A 23751-nucleotide genomic window follows, 5' to 3' on the forward strand; every position below is an offset into this window, starting at 1 on the left:
GTATGATTCCACAGTGTATGATTCCATAGAAGTTGGGGACTTCTTTATGTAATATGTATGGATGTTTGCAAGTCAGCTATTTGTAACTCAAGGAGTGCCTGTAGAAGCTTTCAGCCGGCAACAGCCTTCTTCATCCTGCACTCATAATAGCAAAGTACTACAGCGTTGTCTTTATGCCATTTCAGATTAATGTGACTATCTCTCTAGAATTTCCCTCTAAATTACTCTGACATTCAGAGCATAATTTCCTTAGTGCTGTGTCAGACACATTATGAGGGGATTATCTTATTTAATAAATCACATAACTTTCAGTCTTTACAAAGATTTAGCAGGAAAATTGAAGTAGCAAATAAGGATAATATGTGGCTTTGGCATGGATTTTAGGATTACTGTGTAGTTAATTTAGTCCCATCTATATCACTTTCTTGGCTGCATTTTATTCCAGTATTTGAAATAAACCCACAAATTGTACGAGCCCACAAAAGTGCCAATTAGTCCTTGTTAGTAACTGTTATATAGCCACCTAATGGCTTAGTAGGGAAGTAACCTGCCTAGAGAGCAGGAGGCTGTTGATTTGAATCCCCACTGGTGAATCCCCACTTTGGCTCCTATATAGGACAGCAGCAATATAGGAAGGTGCTGAAAGCCATCATCTCATACTGCGCAGGAGAAGGCAATGGTAACACCCTCCTGTTTTCTACCAAGAAAACCACATGGCTCTGTGATCACCAGGAGTCAACACTGACTTGACGGCACCACCCTGTTATGGTACAACAGTAGCCTAAAAGAAAGAAAAGAACTAACTCCAATGTATCTGTTTGGTTGCTGGGAGGTCGGTTTTACTTCTCATAACTAGCAGGTAAGTGGCTCTTTACAAGCCTGTTTTATTCAGATATAGTGGAAATACTTACAGGGGATATGGATTCATTTTCCAGTGTTGATGCTCTATATTTTTGATATACATCTATAAGATCAACCATATTGCAGTGCTTTAAAAAGCAAGCATAAGCATGTTTGATGTCAGCATAGTTTTCAGGAGCTTCAAGATTTTCATGCAGCACACCCAGTTTGTCAGGTAGTAAGTAATTCCAAGATAACACCACTTCACTAAGAGATGCTTTAAAATCCCCATAGTGCTATAAAAGAAAAAGAAAAATGCTTCATTGATTCAGAATAGGTGTTTGACTTAGACATAACTGACATATACAAAGAGAAGCTTTATAAGATTATACTAAACTGAAATAATAAACTGATCATGGAGTTATTATAGGTTTGGCCTATTATATGCATTTAACAGATTTTATTTATTAAAAACTAGTTCAGTACAGTTTTATCTGTCTCTGAACAGCAATAAAAAGTAGACAGATAAAAAATCTTTACGCATTAATTAATCCAAAAGTATGACGGATTCAATACTGGAGCCTGTCCGATTCTATTAGCCACCACACAAAATTTGGCTACATTATATGTAACATCGGAATCATGGTCAGCAGGAAGAAAGCAAACAAAACGCTCATCTGAACGGTCTGGAAATTTTCTTAATAAAACGAGCTATAAGAGAAGTATGAGAATCACAATAAAAAGTACAGTATAATAAAATATGAACTATAGACTCAACTGTTCCATCTTCACACGGGCATACCCGTTCCTCATTAGGAATCCACTTAACCTGCTGACGGGAGAGCATTAAAAACATGCCAACGAGAACATCCTTTTATACTTAGGCACCGTTAACATGCTAAGGTACCTAGTTATAGTTTGGAATTATATATTTGGTTCCCAAAGTAAAACTTATTTGTAACCAAATAACTTTTGTAACTTAGATCATTTTGCCATGCAATGTCTAGGAGCCTTTGTTTGAGGGATAACCTGGCACGTTCATGGCCCCAGATTATCAAGAGCTCAGGAGGGAATCCAAGTGAATAGAGTTTCTTCTCTATTAGTAATTTCCATCATGACTGAAAGCCATCCTTCAGTATCAAGGGTGCCAAACCCTTAGGGAGAAAAATAAGCTTTAACCATAAATTATATACCACTAGCCAGACCCTAGTTTCCACACTTGGTACACTTGCCTCTAAACATAAAATCACATTAGGCACACAGCAAGGCACTTGAAATAAGCTTCTCAAATACTTAGTTGTTTCTAAGGCAACAAATTGGAGTATAAATTGATTTGGGCACCATAAAGGAGATGGGCTAACACTTCAGCTTTGTATAGTTTGATAGCAGTCGGGATAAACCGTCTACCTCTAGTTTGGCAGGGGGGGGGGACACACCAAGATTGCTGAAATACTTTGAGCATTTTGCATTACAAATGCAAAAAAGGCTTTTAAAGATTATGCTAAACTGAAAGAATAAACTGATCGTCGAGTTATTAAAGGTTTGGCCTATGATATACATTTAGCGGATTAAAAACGATATAAAAACTATTTTTTAACATTTTTCTCAAATTATTTTAGGTCTGTTGCTCTGAAATAGTTTGCATTTTGGAGGTACATTGGATTGTATCCTAATCCTACTGTGCACAGAAAGATGTTTCCACAAATGAACTTCTCCAAGCCCTCCTCCCCACAGCAGTTTCTTGTTGTCTATGAAAATCCACTGTGGAGGGTCAGGGGATCTTCCAGAGCAGAATAGGATGCAACACAAGAAAGTGCCAAAGAAAGGGCAGATTGGCAAAATCCACCACCCTTTGAGCAAATAGGTGTCTAATATACATAAAAGACCAACATAAAACAACCTATTATATATGAGAAAGATGCCAAGAAAATACCAACTTTTTTCTGTTTATTAGACGCTTTTCTCCCACACCGGGAAAAATGTAGGAGAGGGAGGGAGGTTCCTAATTTTTTGAATTCTGGAGTTCTGGCAATTTAAAATAAAAAATAAAAATGAAAACCCAAGCTTTCTCAGGTTTTTAAAAAACACTGTTTGTTTAATTTTATGGTTTTTAAATTATTGTATTGTTTTTAACTTTTATATGTCTTGTTACATGTTGAATTGTTTTAACCTTTATATGTTTTACTTCTTGTTAGCCGCCCAGAGACGTAAGTGTAGGTGGAGTATAAATTTGATAGACAGATAAATATAAATGTGAAGGAACGCCTGCTCCCAAGGGTTTCTGCCTGCTTGACCAGATCATCGGGGGGGCTCTACTCCACGTGCCAACGGTGAGAAAGGCTCAGTTGTTGAACCCACAAGACAGGGCCTTCTGCCTTGTGTGTCATTGCTCCCAGGCTTTGGAATGCTCTCCCGGCTGAAATCTGCTCCCCAGTCGCCTTGTCAATTTTTAGGAAAAAAAGTAAAGATGTGGCTCTTCACCCAGGCTTTTGAATGAGAGTATTGTTTTTTACTGATGCTTTGTGTTATGTATTGTTACTATTTTATGAGTATTTTTATATAGAAATTATTTTTATATTTATATTATCTGTACTTTTGTATTATGTATTTATTTTTGAGATCTGTACCTTTGTATTTTAATTATGCATTGCTTTAATTATATTGTAAACCACTTTAAGATTATTTTAATGAAAAACAGTATATAAATTGAACAAAAAATAAATGCCCAGACAGGCGACCAGGGCTGAATTTTGGAGAAACCAAGGGGAGGTAGACCTGGCCTCCAGGTTTTCTACCCAGGAAAGGGGCTTGGCCAGGGGGCAGAAAATCTGGAGGCAAGGTCTACCTCAAACTTCTGCCCCTCAGCCAAGCCCCTTTCCTTGGCAGAAGCCCCATGCTGCTTCCCCGTGCCAAGCCAGCCTGCACACCACCTTCGGGTACTTTCCCTGCCTTAAGGTTTGTCCTCTAGCCTCCAGGCGGAGAGGGAAATGTTTGCTCCACTTCCAGGCCCCCTTTTGGGCAAAGGTGGTGTGGTAAACCAGACTTCCCTCATTTCTTCCAGGCAAACAGGGTCACTGAGCTGCCACCGGTTCCAAAAACCCTGTCCTCCCACAAGTCTCCTAGCAAGCACACACCCAAGTATGGGTAAGGCTTCTCCAAGAGCCCACCAGAGACTGGGTTGAATCCAAAACAGTGATCAGGGCTGTGGAACTCCTTCCTGGGTAGATCAATCAAATCTGTTCCCATTGGAAGCTCCAGAATCACTTAGCTGACCCCTTTCCCATGCACTCTTCCTGACTTAACGTTCAAGGTTTATCCTGGGGCTTCTAGGCAGACAGTGGGAGTTGGTTACCCCCCTTGCAGGCCCATTTCCAGGTTCAGTGTTTAGGTTTGGTCCTCTAACTTCTGGGGGAGAGGGGGAGCGGGAGGTGCCCCCCCTTCCTAGGCCCTCTTCCTGGGATTAATGGTAAATTTTTGTCCCCTGACTCCCAGGCCAGGCTTCCCGCTTGCACAGGCAACCCTCCTCGGTGTCATGAGAAGGTAATGAGTCAAGCCATGTGCAGGGTGTGGTGCCTTGTCTCCAGCAGCATGCTACTTAAGTCCGAATGTTATAAAGGTTTGGAGCCGTTGCTTCCCTTCTGCTTGCCTCTCTTCCTGAATGGGAACAGAAGCCTTCAGAGAGCTCCCTTCTCTTCTGGTTCCAGCAAGAATCCTCTTCCTGGGGCCTTCAGTTTGCACCAGGGATGGGAGGGTGCTAGAGGGCTGCTTGCTGGTTTCAGGGCAAGGGTTTCCAGGGGTCTTGCTTTCGTTCCAGGCTCTTGGTTAAAGAGCCAGGAACGAGGCCACCTAGAAACCATACTCCTTCCAGACCTCACTTCTGCTGTTGCTTCTTCCACAACTCTAGCCTGAATGCTCTGACTCTCCGGCCCAGCCTGCTACAACACTCAGCACGGCCTGTCCTTCTGCCTCATCCCTCATCCAAGCCAGACAACTGAAAGAAAACAAGCAGGGTGAGTGGCAACCAAGCCTTCACAGGCCAGGATATTCCTGGGAATCTGGTGCTTGCCACTGGGGTTCCTGGGCAGCCCTGGAGATGCCTGGTTCCATATCTCTCCTTCTCCCCCTCCCCTACAGGGAGCTCCATGACCGCACAAAGAGTCTGCTACACTACTGCCTTAAAGCTATGGGAATAGCGGAACATGGTACAACTGTATAGCAGGCTGAGAATTTGGGATGAATGAGGCAAATATGCACCTCTGGAGAAAAAAGAAAACCTACGAAGTCTGCTTTCCGCAGGGCCCAAAACAGGAAAGGTAACTGCTCTAGTACGTTCTGGATAGGCAACCCCAAGGGTGTGCTGTCAGTACGGGGAAATCCACTCGAGAGCAATTCAGCTTTCTCCAAGGATGGATCCCCTCAGCACCTTCAATGCCTCTGCAAAATGGTGCCACCTCTTTATGCAGTGGCATAAGCAATCCATCCAGAGGCGCACTTCAGTAGCTCAATGTCTGCTGAAGGACTTGGAGCACCAGCTGTGCCAACATCAGCGGTTCATGTTGCAGCTCTGTAAGACATTGGTAGTCTACTGGACAAGTCGCAAATACTGACCAGACACCACTGGGCTCCGAGCTTCCTCATAGGCAAACTGTTTTGAGGATAGGGGACAAAACTGCCACGTGGAGAACAACTGGGAATGAGAAGAACCAGTTCATGATGATGCTGGGGGGCACATAGCAATGGTGAAAAGTTGCCTCTGTACATCGTGTTTAAAAGGAAGATGCTGTCAAAGAATGCGAGGTGGCCCCATGGGGTGATACATGCACATGAATAGGGGTGGATGGATCAACGTCTGACCAAGGACTGGCTTAGATCTGTCTGGTTGGAACACACCCCTCCCCAGGAGACACCAAATGCTGGCAGTGGACGTGTTCAGGTGCCACAGAACGCCATATATAAAATCAATCCTCTCCGAAAACCAGACTGACCTTGTAATCATCCCAGTGGGGATGACAAGCCAGTTGCAGGTCATGGATGTGAGCTGCAATCGGCCCTTCAAGCAGCTATTGCTGAAGAAACGGGTGGAGTAGATGTACACTGGGCCAAGGGCACTCACCTCATCAGCCAGACGTTTCTGTTATCATCTCGTGGATTCTGTTATCGTCACAACAGTTTGACCAGGCTTGCCCGGAAATTCTGGGTTCTCACAATCAAATTTGTGGGGATCAGTGATCCTGGTTAACTTTTTAACCAGATTCACCATGATTGTGTGAACACAGCCTAGGATTCACAGCTCAGTTTGCAGGACTAAATACATTTTAAATACTAATTGTGTCAACTTGATAGCAACTGAAAAGATTTTATATGAAATCCCATAGTAAAACAACTGCCTACAACAATTATTTTCTGTATCAGCTTTACAGAAAGCCATACTCTAAACTAGATACATTTGAAGAGTGGGATTGTGTTCCACCTCCTAGCCCACCCCCTTGTTTGGTTGGAAACCAATTCTTTGAAGTGTAACTACTAGTTAAGCTTCAGTATAATTCAGTCAAAATCTTTTCTCACAAGATGAAGAACTTGCACAGCTTAACTGTGTTTATACTGGTATTGTAAAAACATTTTAAAGCCAAATAAAAGTGCTGTCCAGATATCAGTTTTCATGATCAGGTGCCCACCGTGACAGCATATTATTCATAGAAAGGATTGTGAGAGTTTGTGGTAGAACTCAGAAAATGTTTTGCTAGGAACAAATGCCAGCTGGCTAATTTATAAAGGAAGTTCACAAAGTTCAATACTTTAATTCTCTGACAGACAACAGAAATATTGTATTTCACAAGGATAAAATGAGAAAAGCAAGGTTTACAAATCTTAAAGTCCTACAGTTCTACCCAATATATATCTTGTAATCATGTTTTCAACACATTTTACTACAGAAACTTTTGTTCTAAAATTTAAATTTCTAACCAAGTTGTTAGAAAATGTTGGCACACATCAATGTTGAGGCTCGGGTGTGTGATAAACAACAGAGTGTGATGAGTTTGGGCATGTAATGAGCAAATGACTGCATTATAATTTGATCACTGCATGCCCAAACTCATGGTTTATATTTTGTTGTGTAAACCACTTTGATAATTTTGCTGTTGCTGAAAAGCAATATATAATTAATACATAATTAAATGTTGCCAATATCTATGATCACATTACAATTATTTTGGCAATTTATGAAGTCATTTCACTTATCCTGCTACTCTACAACTACCAGTAGCAGTGGGTGAGCACTGTTCCAGTGGGGTGGCATGTACTTTAAACACCCAAACCTGCCATCTTAACTGCCTCCGTGCAAGTGCAGAGGCCAATTGAACAGTGGGCGGGGGCAGCCTCCCTGTGGAATGCTCGGTCAGGAAAGACTGCCCCATACAGCATTCCAGAAACCAGCAACGGGTCACTTTGCTGCTGTTTAAAGTTTTATTCCCCTGCCCTCGCCACCACATCCCAGGATTGCTACAAATATTTATATACCACCTTTTGAAAACGTCTATAAAGAGGTTCACATATGTAAGTGCACAAGGCACATACAAAGCATAAAATATGCACAATAAACGCAAGTTAACAACATGTAGGATACAGGCTCCCTTGAAAATGAGCAGCAGCAGCAAATTTAGACATTTAACAGCTTCACAGGCTTGGCAAACAACAAAGTTATCTCCATTTCCTAGCTGAGCCTCTCTAGTGAAAGCGTTTCAAAGCTGCAGTACCACAGCAAAGAAGGCACTCGCCTGCTCCCTTACTGGAAGAACTTCCCTGAATGATAGAAAACAGAAGCCTTATTCATATATTATGTTCAACACATGTATAATATGTATGCAGCATACACACATACAGATCCATATAGATGCACAATGATACACACATTATATTCAAAGCATGTACAGTATTACACTTCTGACTTACACTCTACATTTAGGGACTTGTACCCAGGTTCACTTTTGAAATAAATGCAGATATAGTCATTCACACAAAAATGTATACATGTGGACAGTCACCTGTACATACATACAATGTATTGTCTGAATACGTTGAGAGCTGCACAACTCTAGAAGATCTAAACTGCTGCGATCTCCAGAACTGCTGCAATCTCCAGAACTCCAGAAGATCTAGACTGCTGCAATCACAGCAGGCTATCCTGCTGAGATATTCACTATTTTCAAAGCAGGGACCACTTTGGCAAAAAGTGCCTTCTATCCTATCCTTCTATCTATTCACTTCTGGCCAAAAAGGCCAGGAGTGCCTTCTATCAGCTTTGGCTGATACGCCAGCTGCGTCCGTTTCTTGAGGTGAACGACCTCAAAACAGTGGTACATCTGCTGGTAAATTCCAGACTGGATTACTGCAATGCGCTCTATGTGGGGCTGCCCTTGTACGTAGTCCGGAAACTACAGTTGGTCCAGAATGCGGCAGCCAGGCTGGTCTCTGGGTCATCTCAGAGAGACCATAGAACTCCTGTACTGAAGGAGCTACATTGGCTGCCGATACGTTTCCAGGCAAAATACAAGGTGCTGGCTATAACCTATAAAGCCCTAAACAGTTTGGGCCCTGGCTATTTAAGAGAACGCCTTCTTCGGCATGAACCCCACCGCCCACTGAGATCTGCTGGAGAGGTCCGTCTGCAGCTGCCACCGGTTCGTCTGGCGGCCACTCAGGGATGGGCCTTCTCCGCTACTGCCCCGAGGCTTTGGAATGCGCTCCCTAGTGAAATAAGAGCCTCCCCATCTCTGACAGTTTTTTAAAAGTCTTTAAAAACACATCTCTTCACCCAGGCTTTTAATTAATGTTGTTTTAATGGTTTTAATGCTGTTTTAAAATATTGTTTTAAAATTTTAAAATTGTTGTAATGTGTGTTTCCCCTCCCATTTTTGTCTTAACGGATGTTTTACTTTGTTTTTATTCTGTTGTAAACCACCCAGAGACGTAAGTTTTGGGCGGTATAAAAATGTTTTAATAAAATAAAAATAAATAAAATAAAAAACCTTCAGTGTGAGAGCCATTTCTCACTGTGCTGACTTCTGCACAGTACTGCACTTTTCTCAGTGCTTGGAGAACCCTTTTAGAGAGATGGAGCCCATCTCTTAAGAGCTCTAGGAGGAAAGCACTGGGAAGGGCTACACTTCCCAGCACTCTCTGCACACCTTCCAAGATGTTATAGGGACTAACTACAGCACTGCATGGTGGGAACAGCCATCTCCATATAGTGCAAGGGGAACTGGGCAGAGTATTCAGCTTCAGCCAAAGCTTCACACAGGCCCAATAAACTAACCAGGTGGGCACACTTAAATCTGATGGGGGCCTTACAATGAAGAACACTTCCCTAGGCTATATGAATTGACCCTTAAAATAACTGCTCTAACACATAATTAGACTACATACTTTGAATTAAGCCTAATTTAATCTTATTCTAGTCTCATGCAAAGGAACAAACAACAGGAGGACACTACAATGTGTCCACATCAGATCTTTATAAGTGAACTGCAGAGGAAAAGGTATGAAGAATTATACAAAAGCAAGTATTAATGAAGCAGGGAGAGGAAAAATATTCAATGGGAGGAAGGACTGGTATTTACACAGGCATCTTACAATATGCAATACCATTCAGGCTCTAAACGAAACTTCATCTTATGAATGCAGATATAAAGATGTTCAACCTATTTGCAATCCGAGGGAAAGAAAAGATGTATACCTGAACCTTCCCATTAATGCATTTGTTTGATACTCCTTTGATGTTTGTCATAATATATTTCATGGGACAGAAATAACCTTTGTATTTCATTTGGTTTCATGAAGATGTTTGTTTATCCTTGTGTCATGCTCAGGTACAGGCAAGGAGCTCACTTCAAAAGCTCATTTGAGAAAAACAGTAGATATTTTTATTTTTAAATATGGAACCAAGTATCAATAATTCATAGCAGAACAAAGAGTCTTCTTTCAGCTCACCTCTTGGTAGCCCCCGGAGCTGCAGGAAAAGCCATCCCTAAGGGTCAAGGACCCTTGACAATGGAATGGGATGCTGCAGGGCAAAGAAGAGCAGCAGAAGGCATATCCATGCAGTTTCCAAGGCCTCCATGGAGTCTTCCCCCTTGCCCTCTGCAGCCACCTGTGTGGCACCTCTCACCATTGCAGAGACTCCCTTGACACTTGCAAAAGTTTGTGCCAGCTGCAGGGGGGAAGAGGAGAGTGCCTTATACCCACTCTTTGTTCCACTTGCAACTGTCCATGCTACCCATTATTTCTTAACTAACAGAATATCTGCAAATATTGTCATTTTTAGAGAAGCTTTTAATGTTGTCCAGTTTTCGGATGCTACAGTTTTTAGATTGCTGTGATGTTTATTATGATGTATGCTATGCTTTAATGCAAGGCTGCACAGCTTCAGCCCTCGTGCAAATGCTGGATTACAGCTCCTATAATCCCTCTTGGCCACTATGGTTGGAGATGATGGGAGTTGAAGTCCAAAAGCAGCTGGAGGACAAACGTTGTGCAGCCCTGTTTTAATGGATATGATATTTTGTTGTTGTTGTTTGCTATGAGCTACTTTGGAATCATGATGCAACTGCAAAGCAGAACATAAAATGAAAAGGCGAAAAAAGAGAACAGAATACACACACTTACTTGCTACAGTATATTAGTAATCACACACACAAAATTCTAAATTTACAACTAAGACAAGACTTCCTATCTGTAACCTTCCCATTCTTCGCAGTTCTAGCCTAACTTCCTCTCCTGAACCGACTCTACCAGATGAGCTCTCTTAACTCCCTCTGCTGCCAACAGCATGTTCTTTTTCCAAGTTGCCCTGGAATGTTGCTGTCAATCACAACCAGATCTTTACTGACATTCCAAAAGTGCTAGCGCATTACACCTGCAAACTGCCAAGTCAACAGTGGTCACAGATGACCCTTCCAACTCTAGCTTTCCAGTTTAAAATATAGCCTCAATAAACCATCTTTAGAAGTCTAAGGCTACTATCCTAGCTACAATTTTTAGGGAGTAAATGTCACAGAATCTAGTGGAACTGTAATGGCATGCATAAGACTGTTTATCTGATACACAATATATCACCATCTTAAATTTTTTATTAGGTTGCAAGACCCAAATCAGTAAGAGAAAACTGCCAATTGGTGGAAAATTTGACAAATCAAAATATCCTGCAAGCAGAGAAAATTAGGGTTAAGAAGAAAGCAGCATAGGGATGTGCATGGAACCGCAGCAGGGAGACTCGAAGGTGGCAGGGGTCTCCCTTTAAGAGCGGGGGAGGGTGCTTAATGCCTATCGGGGCGGCAGCGTACCTCCCCGCTGCTCTTGTCTTCCAGATATGGCCAATGCACCTGCCAGTGTGCATGACGTGCGCCCATGCCAGCGCATGCAGGTGCATCGGCGACTTCCAGTCATGTCCGGAAGATGAGGGCAACAGAGCGGCAGGGAGGTACGCTGCCGGCCCAATGGGCATTAAGAAACATGGATGCCGGCAGGAGGAAAGCGACAGGAGGGAAAAGTGCACCCTCCCCCACTCTTAAAGGGAGACCCCCGCTGCCTTCAAACCAGCGGAACTGCTGGGTCTTCGAACCGGTTCCGTGCACATCCCTAACACGGCACACACCTTTTTTCTTAGGTCACAGTGCAGTGTTTAACATCATGGTAAGCTCTGCCATAGTGAACTGGGAGCTGTATCTCACCAAAAAATGGGGCACTACAATAATAAAGAGATCTGCAGTTCTAGAAACGTCACTGAAAACATGGTTCTGCTGACAGATGGATGGATGGATGGATCAGTTACAGCTCTCAAACAGAAATATGCCATATGTTGGGAAAGAAAATATATAAGATAAATATAAGCAGCATTATGTAATTAGCCATTAGAATCACAAATAGAGCTGAAAAACAATTTCCTTTCTAATCCTCCCCGTTTTTTCATCTGTTTATAATTTTATAGAGTAAAAGCCTTTGAGCTGAAAGTTTCCATGGTTGGTCTTAGCAGAGGAAAGTGAGCTTTCCTGGAAAAGCTTGCTGAGGTACTTCATCGTTCGGCTGCTTGTACTTGGAACAACAACTAGAATTACTTGTATTAGAAATGTAGCCCTCATTAAGATAATAATTTAGCAAAATTAGTGAGACTCCTGATAGGAGTCACACTAATGGATGTTTCTTGTTGAATGGATATGTCCACAGCAAAAAGAAATAAAATTAAAATATATGAAGGAACCACGAGAAATGTTAACATGTCTCTCTCTATGTAAGGCTAGTCCCCAACATTCTGCATTATTTGAGTTGCATGAAGTAGGCAACTAGCAAGCCCGATTTTCAATTGCTGGGGTCACCAGGGGCCAGAAACAGATTTAGACCCATTCCAGTTCTGGGCTCTTTACTTTCCCTCATATTCATGAATTGTTTCCATTCACTTTTAGAGGGGAAAATAATGCATTGCACGTTTAGACTGGGTCTCTACTGCACGCACTGGTTGGTCCACCTCTTGCTTATAGGGAATCATACAGAGACATGTTGCTCCTTCCGATAAGCACAGATGCTTCCGAACTCTACTCCACTTTGTATTTGGACTGGAAGCCAGGTCGCTGGCTTAGGCAGAACCATTACTGAATAGAACCAGGACCTGCTACATTGCCATAGGCTTGGGACAATTTAAAAAAACCAGAGACCTCTGACACAGCTAGGGGTCCGAGTTTTGACTAACCCCTAATCATGCTAGAGGTTTGGAACATGTGAGAAAGGGGTTTAACGTAGTTCTGAGATGTCCCCAGGACACACTAGGAAGCTGTCTTGTCAGCCTGAAGATGTTCCGATGCATTCTGGATGCAGCCTGCTTCCACTATGGATGCTAAGTGAGGTGGACTTCAGTACCATCCCTACTGGAGGGAAGGTGCATTGTGTCTCTGTACTCTGCAGAATTGCTGTAACTGCTCACCATGTTTGAGGTCTTCAGGCATTTGTGCATCCCCAGAGGACTGTGGATCTTCAATCCACTTTGGAGTGTTAGTGCAGAATTACTTGGTCCCAACAACCTTGATCCAACCACTCTCCAGGACTCCTTGCAATATACAAGCCCTCGCTCCTTCCACACATATTTTATGGCATAGTAAAAGGTGCCTTACCACTTGCAAAAGAAAAAGGTTTCTCACACAAAAAGACTGCCCAAGCGAAGGAAAAACGTTGTGGCAGCCTTACCAACAGTAGAGATGCGCAGATCAAGCGGTCTAAAAATATGATTGATAGATAGATAGATAGATAGATAGATAGATAGATAGATAGAAAGACAGATAGAAAGACAGATAGAAAGACAGACAGAAGTTTATCTAGCTTGGGTCCACAGTACTTAAGAGAGTACCTTCTATATCATGAACACTGCCGCCTATTAAGATCATCTGGGGAGGTCCAGTTACGGTTGCTCATATGGTGGCAACTCAAGACTGGGCCTTCTCTATGACTGCCCCCGGGGCTTTGGAATGCACTCCCTGTCAAAATAAGAGCTTCTCCATCTCTGATTGTTTTTTTTGAAGAGACACTTAAGACACACCTGTTTTCTCAGGCTTTTAGTTAAAACTAATTTTAAACTGTTGAAGTGTGTTTATTTTGTGAAAGTGTTTTGTTTTTATTCTGTTTTTATACTGTGCTGACTGTAATTGGCTACTGGAATTAATTTTAAGTGTATTTCAAGGAGAGATGTAGGCAGAACATCTAATTAAGCCAACCTAATTAAGATGTATAAGAACATACCTGGGATCAAGTCTGTATTTCCCTATTTATTTTACAAGGTGAAGAGATGTTTCTCTGCCTTCAAATATAATAATTTTTCTTTCTGCATTTCTAAATGCTCATTTCCAGTATGTCCCCTCTGACCAGTCTCCATTCACATGTTCCTAAGCCTCTTTCTTGGAAACTTAAGAGTTTGGGAACTGTGGCTGTAAATTGATGGTAGACTCAGATAGCAATTGGCAACCATTTAAAATAAGAAAGCAATTTAACAAGATCACTTCCTTCTAAAATATTAGAATCATGAACAAAATCTTGCAAAGCTATCCTTCAGTTCAGATTCCTACAGTGGCATTTGGGCACCTTATGAATCCAATATTTAGAACAAAACTCCCCCAACTGAGTACACTAACCTTTTTATTGACTTCAGCAATAGATAGCTGCAAAGCCATCAGCATGTAGTCTGCACTACAGACTGTAACTCTTTCACAGTCTGAAAATAAACGCCATTCTTTTCGGAAACACTGGATTATATTCAAGATCCTTTGCTGAAGAGAAGCCATCCTCCTAGAACAGAAAGCAAAACAAAATCACATTTAACTTGGTGGATGCAGACATTTAAGACAAGCTAAACATTTTACAATATTCTCCATGAATACGATAGGCAGAATAGAGACCAAATGGAATTCAGCAAGGACAGAAAATGTCCAAAGAACATAAATGGCTAGAAAACAGCATCACAACGAATTATTTCAAGGTTACTGTGGAAAACCAATGCATGAATCACCAAGGTGATATTGTGGTAGCAAAAGTCAATGCCATTTCAAGTTGCATAGGAATACTTTTTTCAAGTATCATAAAACAGAAATAACACTACCACACTTTATTAAGGATAAATCCTAGAAGATTTAGTTCAGTATGGTTCAAGAAAGATTTTGAAAAGCTGTACAGGTTTCAAAGGAGATCATTAAGGATGATATAGGTTCTAGGAGATGAATTAAATGTGGAAGACAGAATGAGCTCTGTATATGAGAGAAGATAACCAACATGATTGTATGTTTAGCCCTTGAATTCAGCAGGACTCATTCTCTCAGTATATGTCCTTAGTTGCAAACGGAAGCCATGACCCTAAGCAAACTTACTCTGGGACAAAACCCTATAGAACTCAGAGAAACATACTGAAGCATAAACGTGCATGAGATCAGGCTGCAAGAAGGGAAGTCTGACAGTTTTCAGGTCTTCCAATGGGATGCAAGAAAGGAGAAAACATTATTAAGCCATTTATTGAGAACAGAGAAAACAGCAATGGGTTTATGGAATATAAAAGCAGATTTAGATTCAATGCTGAAAGAAAACATGAGCAAGTCAGCACTGAAATAAATTGTTTAGGTAAGCTGGAAATCACAAGTCTTTTCTTGAAGATTTCCAAGGAGGGTTGGACAAGTCTTCATCAGGAATGCTTTGGCTACAGTACCTTGGGGCATGGATGATCAGATGGATTCCCTTCCAAGTACTACTACAAACTTCCTTAATCCTGCTTTTGGTTTCCTCACCTTGGCTGCAAACTTGTCATCAAATCACTTTACATGACAAAGCGACGTAAGCCCCAATCCTGAAACCATCAGTTCTGCACTGATAGTAGCATGAGAATCAGCTCACATAACCTTTCTGTGTTTCAGATGTTTCTGTCCTTCCTCAGCTTTTGTAGGGCTGAGGTATCGAATAGTACACACCTTAAGACTACTTTCCATCTTGCCCAGTGTCATTTAGAGAAGGACCACAGCATAAGAATGTAAGAGCCTTATTGGATTGGACCCAAAGCCTATCTAATGTAGCATCCTATTTCTCCCAGTGGCCCTCTGGGAAGCTCACAAGATAGAAATGAAGGCATGCCCCATTCCTGCCATTGCTCTCAGAGTCCCTAGTGGACTACTAGGGCTACCATCATTTCCCCCCAGCATCACTCCTGTATTTTTATTAGCTGCCTAGCTGATAGAAATTAAGTAGTCTAGCTGAATGGATAAGGCTTTTGTTCTGACCTGGGGCTGAAAACCCTGCTCAGATAGTCATTGGTTAACTTAATCAACCTTACAGTCTTACTGTGAAAATAAATTAGCTAGCCTCCTCTATATCAGTCAATCTGAGCTTTTAGGAGAAATCCTAGAACAAGATTTGCATCCTTTCACAGGTGAAAGAGGATGAGTGAAAGGGGACAGTTCTGACACCATTTCTACATTCGGTGAAAGCTTTGCCTGTTGAATCTTTACATGTTGTGAAAGGATCAAAGACTCAGAACATGAGAAAAGAGTGGCAATAAGCCCCAGCAAACACGTTAGATTTTCACAAATCCTATTCAACTGGTAAAAAAGATTATATGTTGTATGGACACACATAACACCTCTGCACCCAAACACCCCATAGATACTATGAAAGTCTTTTTAAAGCCAGAAAATTGAGTCATTAGTATTTGTATAAGTGTAACAGCATAAAATAAATAACTCATGCCATTTGCACCCCCTTACTACTAAGTTTGCCAATCTTCCCATTGAACTTGTGCCTTCAAGTGCCTCTCAGTGTGCAGACTTTAGTAGGTGGCTAGATTTTATCTTCACGCTGTGAAAAGCTTCACCTGCCGATAAATGCGTATCAAGGCCCCGTTAGAAGCACAAGAGCAGGCCAAGTTTTGCCCTGGTAAATTGGCAACCCTAACTTCCAGACGCGCCCATAACTATTTCCGCCATCCCCACAGTTGCTCCCCCAACACTGCAACTTACCCCGCTGAGAACCGCACCCTTCAGAAAAAGCAAAAGATGCCTGAAGAACTAAAGGAAACTGGAACAGCAGCAGCAGCGGCCGGTTACTAAGCAACGCTAAGCACATGCAACCGGTAGCGCTTCGCGGTAGTTTAATTTTAAACTCTCCGATATCAGCCAATCGGAAAGCAGCATGGTCTCTGACCCGGAAGAGGCTCTCCTTGGATAACGGAAGTTACCCGGAAGTGCTGGGTCCTGGCAAATTCTTCGCGGGAGTCTATGTGTGTGCGGCGAAGGAGATCTGAGGTAGTTGGGCCGGCAGATAGAGACTGTGTGGGGCGCGGGGGTGTTGGGGAAGACGCGCCTCACGTTCTAGGGGCAGCTTGGAACGCCCTGCTCTGAAGTGTGCAGACCTCGCGTGGGGACTGCACCACTTCGGTTTATTGGGTGGGCGGGCGGGCGGTGTGTGTATGTATGTGTGTGTATAGATAGACAGATGTGTGTGTACATAGACACATACATTTGCATATATAATCTCCCTTCCCTGTTCCACCCCCCCCCCTCACACGCACACACACCCCTGCCTGAAAATCTAGCCCCATGCAACTAATAGAGCCAGCGTGGTGTAGTGGTTAGAGTGCTGGACTTGGACCAGGGAGACCCGAGTTCAAATCCCCATTCAGCCATGAAACTAGCTGGGTGACTCTGGGCCAGTAACTTCTCTCTCAGCCTAACCTACTTCACAGGTTGTTGTGAAAGAGAAACTTAAGTATGTAGTACACCGCTCTGGGCTCCTTGGAGGAAGAGCGGGATATAAATGTAAAAATAACAATAACAATAAATTGATCATTGTAAAGATAACCCCTGCTAACTGAGCTAAGAGGCAGATTTTAAATGTGATTCCTTTTATTTAGCAGGGGTGGGGGAGCAACGCTCTATCCAACCCCAGCACAGCACACACACACACCACAGTGGCTGTTGCTGGTGTCTCTTATGTTTTGTAGACTGCGGGCCCTTTGGGGACAGGGAGCCATTTTATTTATATATCGAGGTAAACCACTTTGGGGACTTTTGTTGAAAAGCGGTATATAAATATTTGTTGTATTCAAGTCAGGCCTGCTCAACTTAGCCCCCCCCCAAGCTGTTTTTGGACTACAACTCCCATAATCTCCAGCCACAGTGGCCAATAGCCAGGAATTATGGGAATTGTAGGCCATCACCTGCAGGAGGGCTGAAGTTAGCAGCTATAAATCTAAGACGGGAGATCTGAGTTTTCTTTATTATTTATTTATTTATTTATTTGATTTCTATACCGCCTTTCCAAAAATGGCTAATAATTCACGATTTACACAGTGAAATAATAAATAAATGAGAAGGATCCCTGTCCCCAAAGGGCTCACAATCTAAAAAGAAACATAAGATGGACACCAACAACAGTCACTGGAAGTACTGTGCTGGGGTGGATAGGGCCGGTTACTCTCCCCCTGCTAAATAAAGAGAATCACCATGTTAGGTGCCTCATTGCCAAGTTAGCAGGGGTTCTGGGAAAGCAGGGAAAACTTTCCTGTTCAGCTACACAAGTCACTTGATGGCTCTAGGCCAGTCATTTATCTCTCAGCCTAATTCACTTCACAGGGTTGTTGTGAAGATAAACATAATCATGTACCATTCTGGGTTCCTTGTCCTTGGAGGAAGAGAGGGGTATACTGTTCATGTAAAAATAAATAAAATCTAACCCCTGCAATTTCAGACAGAAAAACAGTTTCAGGTGTCAGTTCGAAAGAGTAAGGAGTGATAGGGTACAGTCCTACTACATATCACCTCAGGGATGCTTTGTATGTTGCAAAATCCCTCACCTGTCGCTTAGGGAAATGGTTTGCATACAGCAGCAGTGACATCCTAAAGCTATTTAAATGTGTTCTCAGCCCCCACTTTCTTTTGGGCTGTAAAAGCCTTCCACAAGGCTTTAACTAACTAGTTCAAAGTGTTGTCTGCTGTTTTCTTGTTGTATTTTTCTATTATTGTGGATTTCCTTGCTTACTGTTGTTGCTTACTCCCACCTTGGGAGGACTCAGCCCTGAAAGGCAGGGTATCAGTGTTTTAAATAATGCTCATAAATCACCTGAGCTGATCTAATAATATGGAGACTCTCCATAACCTTCTTCCCAATATTGTAGCTGCTGACATGGATAGTCATTATACTGATTATAATGTCGTAACTGTCCTTACATTAGATGCCCTGAATATTATATTGCTGATAAGCGATAACCGCATTTGAATTAGATTCCTGGCCTTTCTGTATTTCTAATAGAGTAATGAGTATTTACTCTAATAGAGTAATTCTGTATTTCTAATAGAGTAATTCCAAATGAGCACCAAACTCCATTACTCTCTTAGAAATACACCAAGGCCGAGGATCTAATTCAAATTCAGGGATCTAATTGTTTCAAGTAGCAGTGGCCTCCATCCAAGTGGGAACATAAAGAGCAGCCCTGCGAGATCGGACCCAGCCCATCTAGTCCAGGATCCTGCTTCACACAGTGGTCCACCAGATGCTACTGGAAGCCTACAGCAGGAGTTGAGGGCATGCCCTCTCTCCTGCTGTTACTCTCCGGCAACTGGTATTTGGAGGCATCCTGCCTTTGAGGCTGGAGGTGGCATGTAGCCCTCCGACTAGTAGCTGATGATAGACCTCTCCTCCATGAAGTTATCCAAGCCCCTCTTAAAGCCATCCAGGTTGTTGGCTGTCACCACATCTTGTGGCAGAGAATTCCACACCTGCCAACTGGTCATCTCTCTTGCCACCTACCCATTTTAAATCATTCCTAGGTGAGAATTGGCTGCTTAGCCAGTGGTCCTTGTGCTGCTTTTATCCTCCAACCAAGAAGGGACAGACTGCACCTATAATATAAAGTGGTACAATCAGGATTCTACTACCTCACATTTTCTTGCATATGTAGACCAGGCCCAAGTTCCACTAATTTCAGTGCAACCTTTAAGCAAATATGCAGAAATCCTCCAACTCACAATATCCTGTGAAATCCTTCAAATAACATGGTGAAGGCTGCAGTTGCATTTTGGAAGGTAGGACTCATTGAACTCCGTGGGACTTGCTTCCAACTGGATTGGCTTAAACCACTGATTAAAATAATTATTAAAATCACCAAGAGAAAAATTAACAATTATACTTCTTCACATACAACTCAGTAGAGCATTGTTCCATCTGAGATGGGCCTTTTCAGTTGCTACCCCGATGCTTTGGAATGTGCTCCCTGCTGAAATAAGAGCTTCCCCATAGGAACATAGGATGCTGCCATATACTGAATCAGACCATTGGTCTATCTAGCCCAGTATTGTCTTCACAGACTGGCAGTGGCTTCTCTGACAATTTTTAAAAAATCTTTAAAGAAACATTGATTCACCCAGGCTTTTAGTTAAATACCATTTTAATAGTTTTAACTTTGTTTTAAAATATTATTTTAAGGTTTTTAATTGTAGTGATGTTTTAACTTTTTGCTGTCATTTATTTTAACTAATGTTTTAATTTTTGTTGTCATTTATCTGTTTTAACTAATGTTTTAACTTTTCTGTTTTTGTTGTAAGCGCCCAGAGACATAAGTTTTGGGCAGTATAAAAATATGTTAAATAAATAAATCTAGGAGGGTATACTTTGTATAATTTTTAAAATAACTTGATTTTTGCTTATTTATAATGCCTGATTTTTTTAACGTAATGGATAACTTTATTCACTATCTGTGTCGCTGCAAGTGCAGCAGTCGTACATTGGGGACAGTAAATCACAAACAAGATAGCACTTATATTTTATTAAATGTTGCATAATGATGGTAGTTGCTGTGCAGTGCCAGGAAAACTAGAGCCGTTTTCATGAGATGAAACTGGAATGAATGCCCATGTTTGAGTGGCAGATAATTCATTGAGTGTAAGAGAGGCTGTAAATGTAGGTATAACATCTTTGTGAAGAGATTATTTTAACCACATTATTCTTTAAATGAGAAATTTTTATTTATATTATTTTTTTAAAAAATTAGAATGATAAAAAAATTAAATCCTTTTTCTTTACACTGATTTTTATCCACCCTGTTTGCTTCTAAATAAACATGGATAAGATTGAGCTATTTGGTGTCTAACTTTGTGTGCACTTTCAATTTAGTACCTTGAGGATTCTGCTGGTATGTTGACCTGAGTCCTTCTATTGAAGATGAAGCAGGAAGGTTCCCGAAGTGCAGCCTACACTGTGGAATGTGAGGATTATGTGCATGTGGTGGAGTTCAACCCATTCGAGAGTGGGACTGCTGACTCACTCATTGCATATGGTGGCAATAATTTTGTGGTTGTTGGGGCCTGCCGCTTCCTGGTAAGTGTGCTTCATAACTCTGAAGCTTATTAAAAAGGCAGAGTATTGCAGAATGTTGCCCCTTATCACTAGGTTCTACAGCATGAAACCAAAGAAGGCAGTTATTTTTGAGAGACTGAGGCTGAATATGTGAATTAACTATTTAGGTTCAAATATGAAGTCAGGAGTGCACTGAAAGAAGTAAGTTGTATGCCGAGGTGCTCACAATTATCTTATTTTAATTGATGTGTGACAATTCACCTCTCTGCCCAAAGATACCTGAAGTGGCATAAGGCATTTAAAATCTGTAATCAAAAGAACAGCACAACATACAAGTAAGAATAATGCACTGCTACTCAATTCATTGGCACTAATTTTTCAGGAAGAAGCCCTTCATGTAGCACCTCACTAATAGGTGCTCGTCAGCCTGCCAGATTTCCTGATATACCATCCTTTGTATTATAACTTCTGAACAAATAGAAGTGTCACTTTTGGCACAAGGATAGTTTGAAATGTTGGTGATAGAAACATGAAAAAGTTGAGTCAGGCCCCACATGGCTTCCTTAAGATTCCGCATATAAATAAATGATGATAGAAAAAGAGTGGAAGAATTGCTTAAGCTTACTGCTGCTGCTCATGCTTTTGGCTGAAGTGTAAAGCATTTTGTCTCATCCTGTCACATTCCCCCACTCCTGTGCACATGCTGCCCTGCCACAGAGACCCACTGTACTTGTAAACTTGAGGATTAGATAGTAGTTGTCAAACTGATCTAGGGGACCCTGGGTGAGAAGACCACTAATGGTAGATAAGCTTTCCTGAAAAACATCTTGTCCGCCTCTACCAATCTTGTAATGCATAGATGCAGGGATGGGGTGGATACATTCACACAGAGCGACAGTGATGGCCAGTGAGTTTTACTATTGCCCTCTTCAGCATATGGGATGCAGGAGATCCGTAGCAGGCAAGTCAAAGTGGGAAAAGTTCCTGAAAATAGCCTTTTAAAAACCCCACTGGCTTAGAATATAAGCATGCTTGAATATGAATGTTTAAAAATATATTGTCCCCAAAGGGTTGTATCACAGTGGAAATATATTTATTAATGAGGGGCAGCTGCCTTCTATCACTGGAAGGACCTGAGAGAATAAATTATACTTGCAAAGCTGCCTTAATACCTTGTTTAAGAAAAAAACTCATAGTCGCCTTAAAGGAGAGTATCTCAGAATCAGCATCACCATGTAGCAGGGCCCGAAGGGAATCACCCAGGGGTTTGTTTATCAAGGTTATATCATCAGATATATCTCAGATGAAAAGTGTCTTTTGATTAACTTGTCAAAACACTATGTATCTGCAGGAGGAGGACACAGACTTGAAAGAAATACAGTACAATACTCTGAGGACATTTCAACATGGGATTAGAGTTGATGCCATTGCGTGGAGTCCAGAAACTAAACTTGATGCTCTGCCTCCTCAGATACGGTAATTTCATAGTGCACTAGAACCCAGGTTAAAATCCCCACTGAGCCATGAAACCCAGTAGCTGACCTCCTGACTAACGTAGTGTGCGCATCAGAAGCGACTGTGGGAACTCACCAGGAGCCCTCATGCAACTCCCCCAGTCCTCCTGCATGTGTGCTGTTGCACAAGAGCCTTTAGAATCTGGAGCACTCCCTGCAGGATTGGAAACATACAGGTGAAACTCGAAAAATTAGAATATCGTGCAAAAGTTCATTAATTTCAGTAATGCAAATTAAAAGGTGAAACTGATATATGAGATAGATGCATTACATGCAAAGCGAGATAAGTCAAGCCTTAATTTGTTATAATTATGATGATCATAGCGTACAGCTCATGAGAACCCCAAATCCACAATCCCAGAAAATTAGAATATTGTGAAAAGGTTCAACAGTCTAGGCTCCAGGTGTCCCATTCCAATCAGCTAATCAATCCATAACACCTGCAAAGGGTTCCTGAGCCTTTAAATGGTCTCTCAGTCTGGTTCATTAGGAATCACAATCATGGGAAAGACTGCTGACTTGATAGTTGTGCAGAAAACCATCATTGACACCCTCCATAAGGAGGGAAAGCCTCAAAAGGTAATTGCAAAAGAAGTTGGATGTTCCCAAAGTGCTGTATCAAAGCACATTAATAGAAAGTTATGTGGAAGGGGAAAGTGTGGAAGAAAAAGGTGCACAAGCAGCAGGGATGACCGCAGCCTGGAGAGGATTGTCAGGAAAAGGCCATTCAAAAGTGTTGGGGACTTTCACAAGGAGTGGACTGAGGCTGGAGTTAGTGCATCAAGAGCCACCACACACAGACGGATCCTGGACATGGGCTTCAAATGTCGTATTCCTCTTGTCAAGCCGCTCCTGAACAACAAACAACGTCAGAAGCGTCTTACCTGGGCTCAAGAAAAAAAGAACTGGTCTGTTGCTCAGTGGTCCAAAGTCCTCTTTTCTGATGAGAGCAACTTTTGCATCTCATTTGGAAACCAAGGACCCAGAGTCTGGAGGAAGAATGGAGAGGCACACAATGCAAGATGCTTGAAGTCCAGTGTGAAGTTTCCACAGTCTGTGTTGATTTGGGGAGCCATGTCATCTGCTGTTGGTCCACTGTGCTTCATTAAGTCCAGGGTCAACGCAGCTGTCTGTCAGGAGATTTTGGAGCACTTCATGCTTCCTTCTGCAGACGAGCTGTATGGGGATGCTGACTTCATTTTCCAGCAGGACTTGGCACCTGCCCACACTGCCAAAAGTACCCAAACCTGGTTCAATGACCATGGGATTACTGTGCTTGATTGGCCAGCAAACTCGCCTGACCTGAACCCCATAGAGAATCTATGGGGCATTGCCAAGAGAAGGATGAGAGACATGAGACCAAACAATGCAGAAGAGCTGAAGGCCGCTATTGCAGCATCCTGGTCTTCCATAACACCTCAGCAGTGCCACAGGCTGATAGCATCCATGCCACTCAGCATTGAGGCAGTAATTGCTGCAAAAGGGGCCCAAACCAAGTACTGAATACATATGCATGCTTATAGTTTTCAGAGGT

At 42.1% G+C, this 23751-nt stretch overlaps 2 protein-coding genes and 1 long non-coding RNA gene across 7 annotated transcripts in view; 2 read left to right on the forward strand and 1 right to left on the reverse strand.

Annotated features, from left to right (window-relative positions):
- The window catches only part of PARPBP (PARP1 binding protein), a 54452-nt gene extending 37798 nt beyond the window's left edge, over window positions 1-16654 (reverse strand). For 2 of the 4 annotated variants that reach the window (XR_008308129.1, XM_053253736.1), the window contains exons 1-3: window positions 16371-16654; window positions 14010-14163; window positions 912-1136 (exon numbers count right to left, since the gene is read on the reverse strand). Coding sequence is in view for 3 of the 4 variants with exons in the window: in XM_053253736.1 (XP_053109711.1) it covers window positions 912-1136; window positions 14010-14159 (375 nt within the window). In the remaining variant the exon portion in view is untranslated. The other 2 variants (XM_053253734.1, XM_053253735.1) reach the window with 2 other exon arrangements.
- LOC128326599 (uncharacterized) lies at window positions 4744-11952 on the forward strand. Its single transcript, XR_008308130.1, has 3 exons — window positions 4744-4850; window positions 4975-5153; window positions 11825-11952. It is a non-coding gene; the product is annotated as an uncharacterized LOC128326599 (long non-coding RNA).
- The window catches only part of NUP37 (nucleoporin 37), a 28687-nt gene continuing 21439 nt past the window's right edge, over window positions 16504-23751 (forward strand). The window contains exons 1-3 of one of the 2 annotated variants that reach the window (XM_053253737.1): window positions 16504-16655; window positions 20521-20724; window positions 22055-22179. In XM_053253737.1, coding sequence (XP_053109712.1) covers window positions 20569-20724; window positions 22055-22179 — 281 coding nt within the window. In that variant the 5' untranslated portion in view covers window positions 16504-16655; window positions 20521-20568. Of the gene's footprint in view, window positions 16656-19092; window positions 19434-20520; window positions 20725-22054; window positions 22180-23751 lie in introns of those variants that run through there. The other variant, XM_053253738.1, reaches the window with a different exon arrangement.

The sequence above is a fragment of the Hemicordylus capensis genome, chromosome 5, assembly GCF_027244095.1.
Source record: "Hemicordylus capensis ecotype Gifberg chromosome 5, rHemCap1.1.pri, whole genome shotgun sequence".
In the NCBI taxonomy this organism is placed as follows: domain Eukaryota; kingdom Metazoa; phylum Chordata; class Lepidosauria; order Squamata; family Cordylidae; genus Hemicordylus; species Hemicordylus capensis.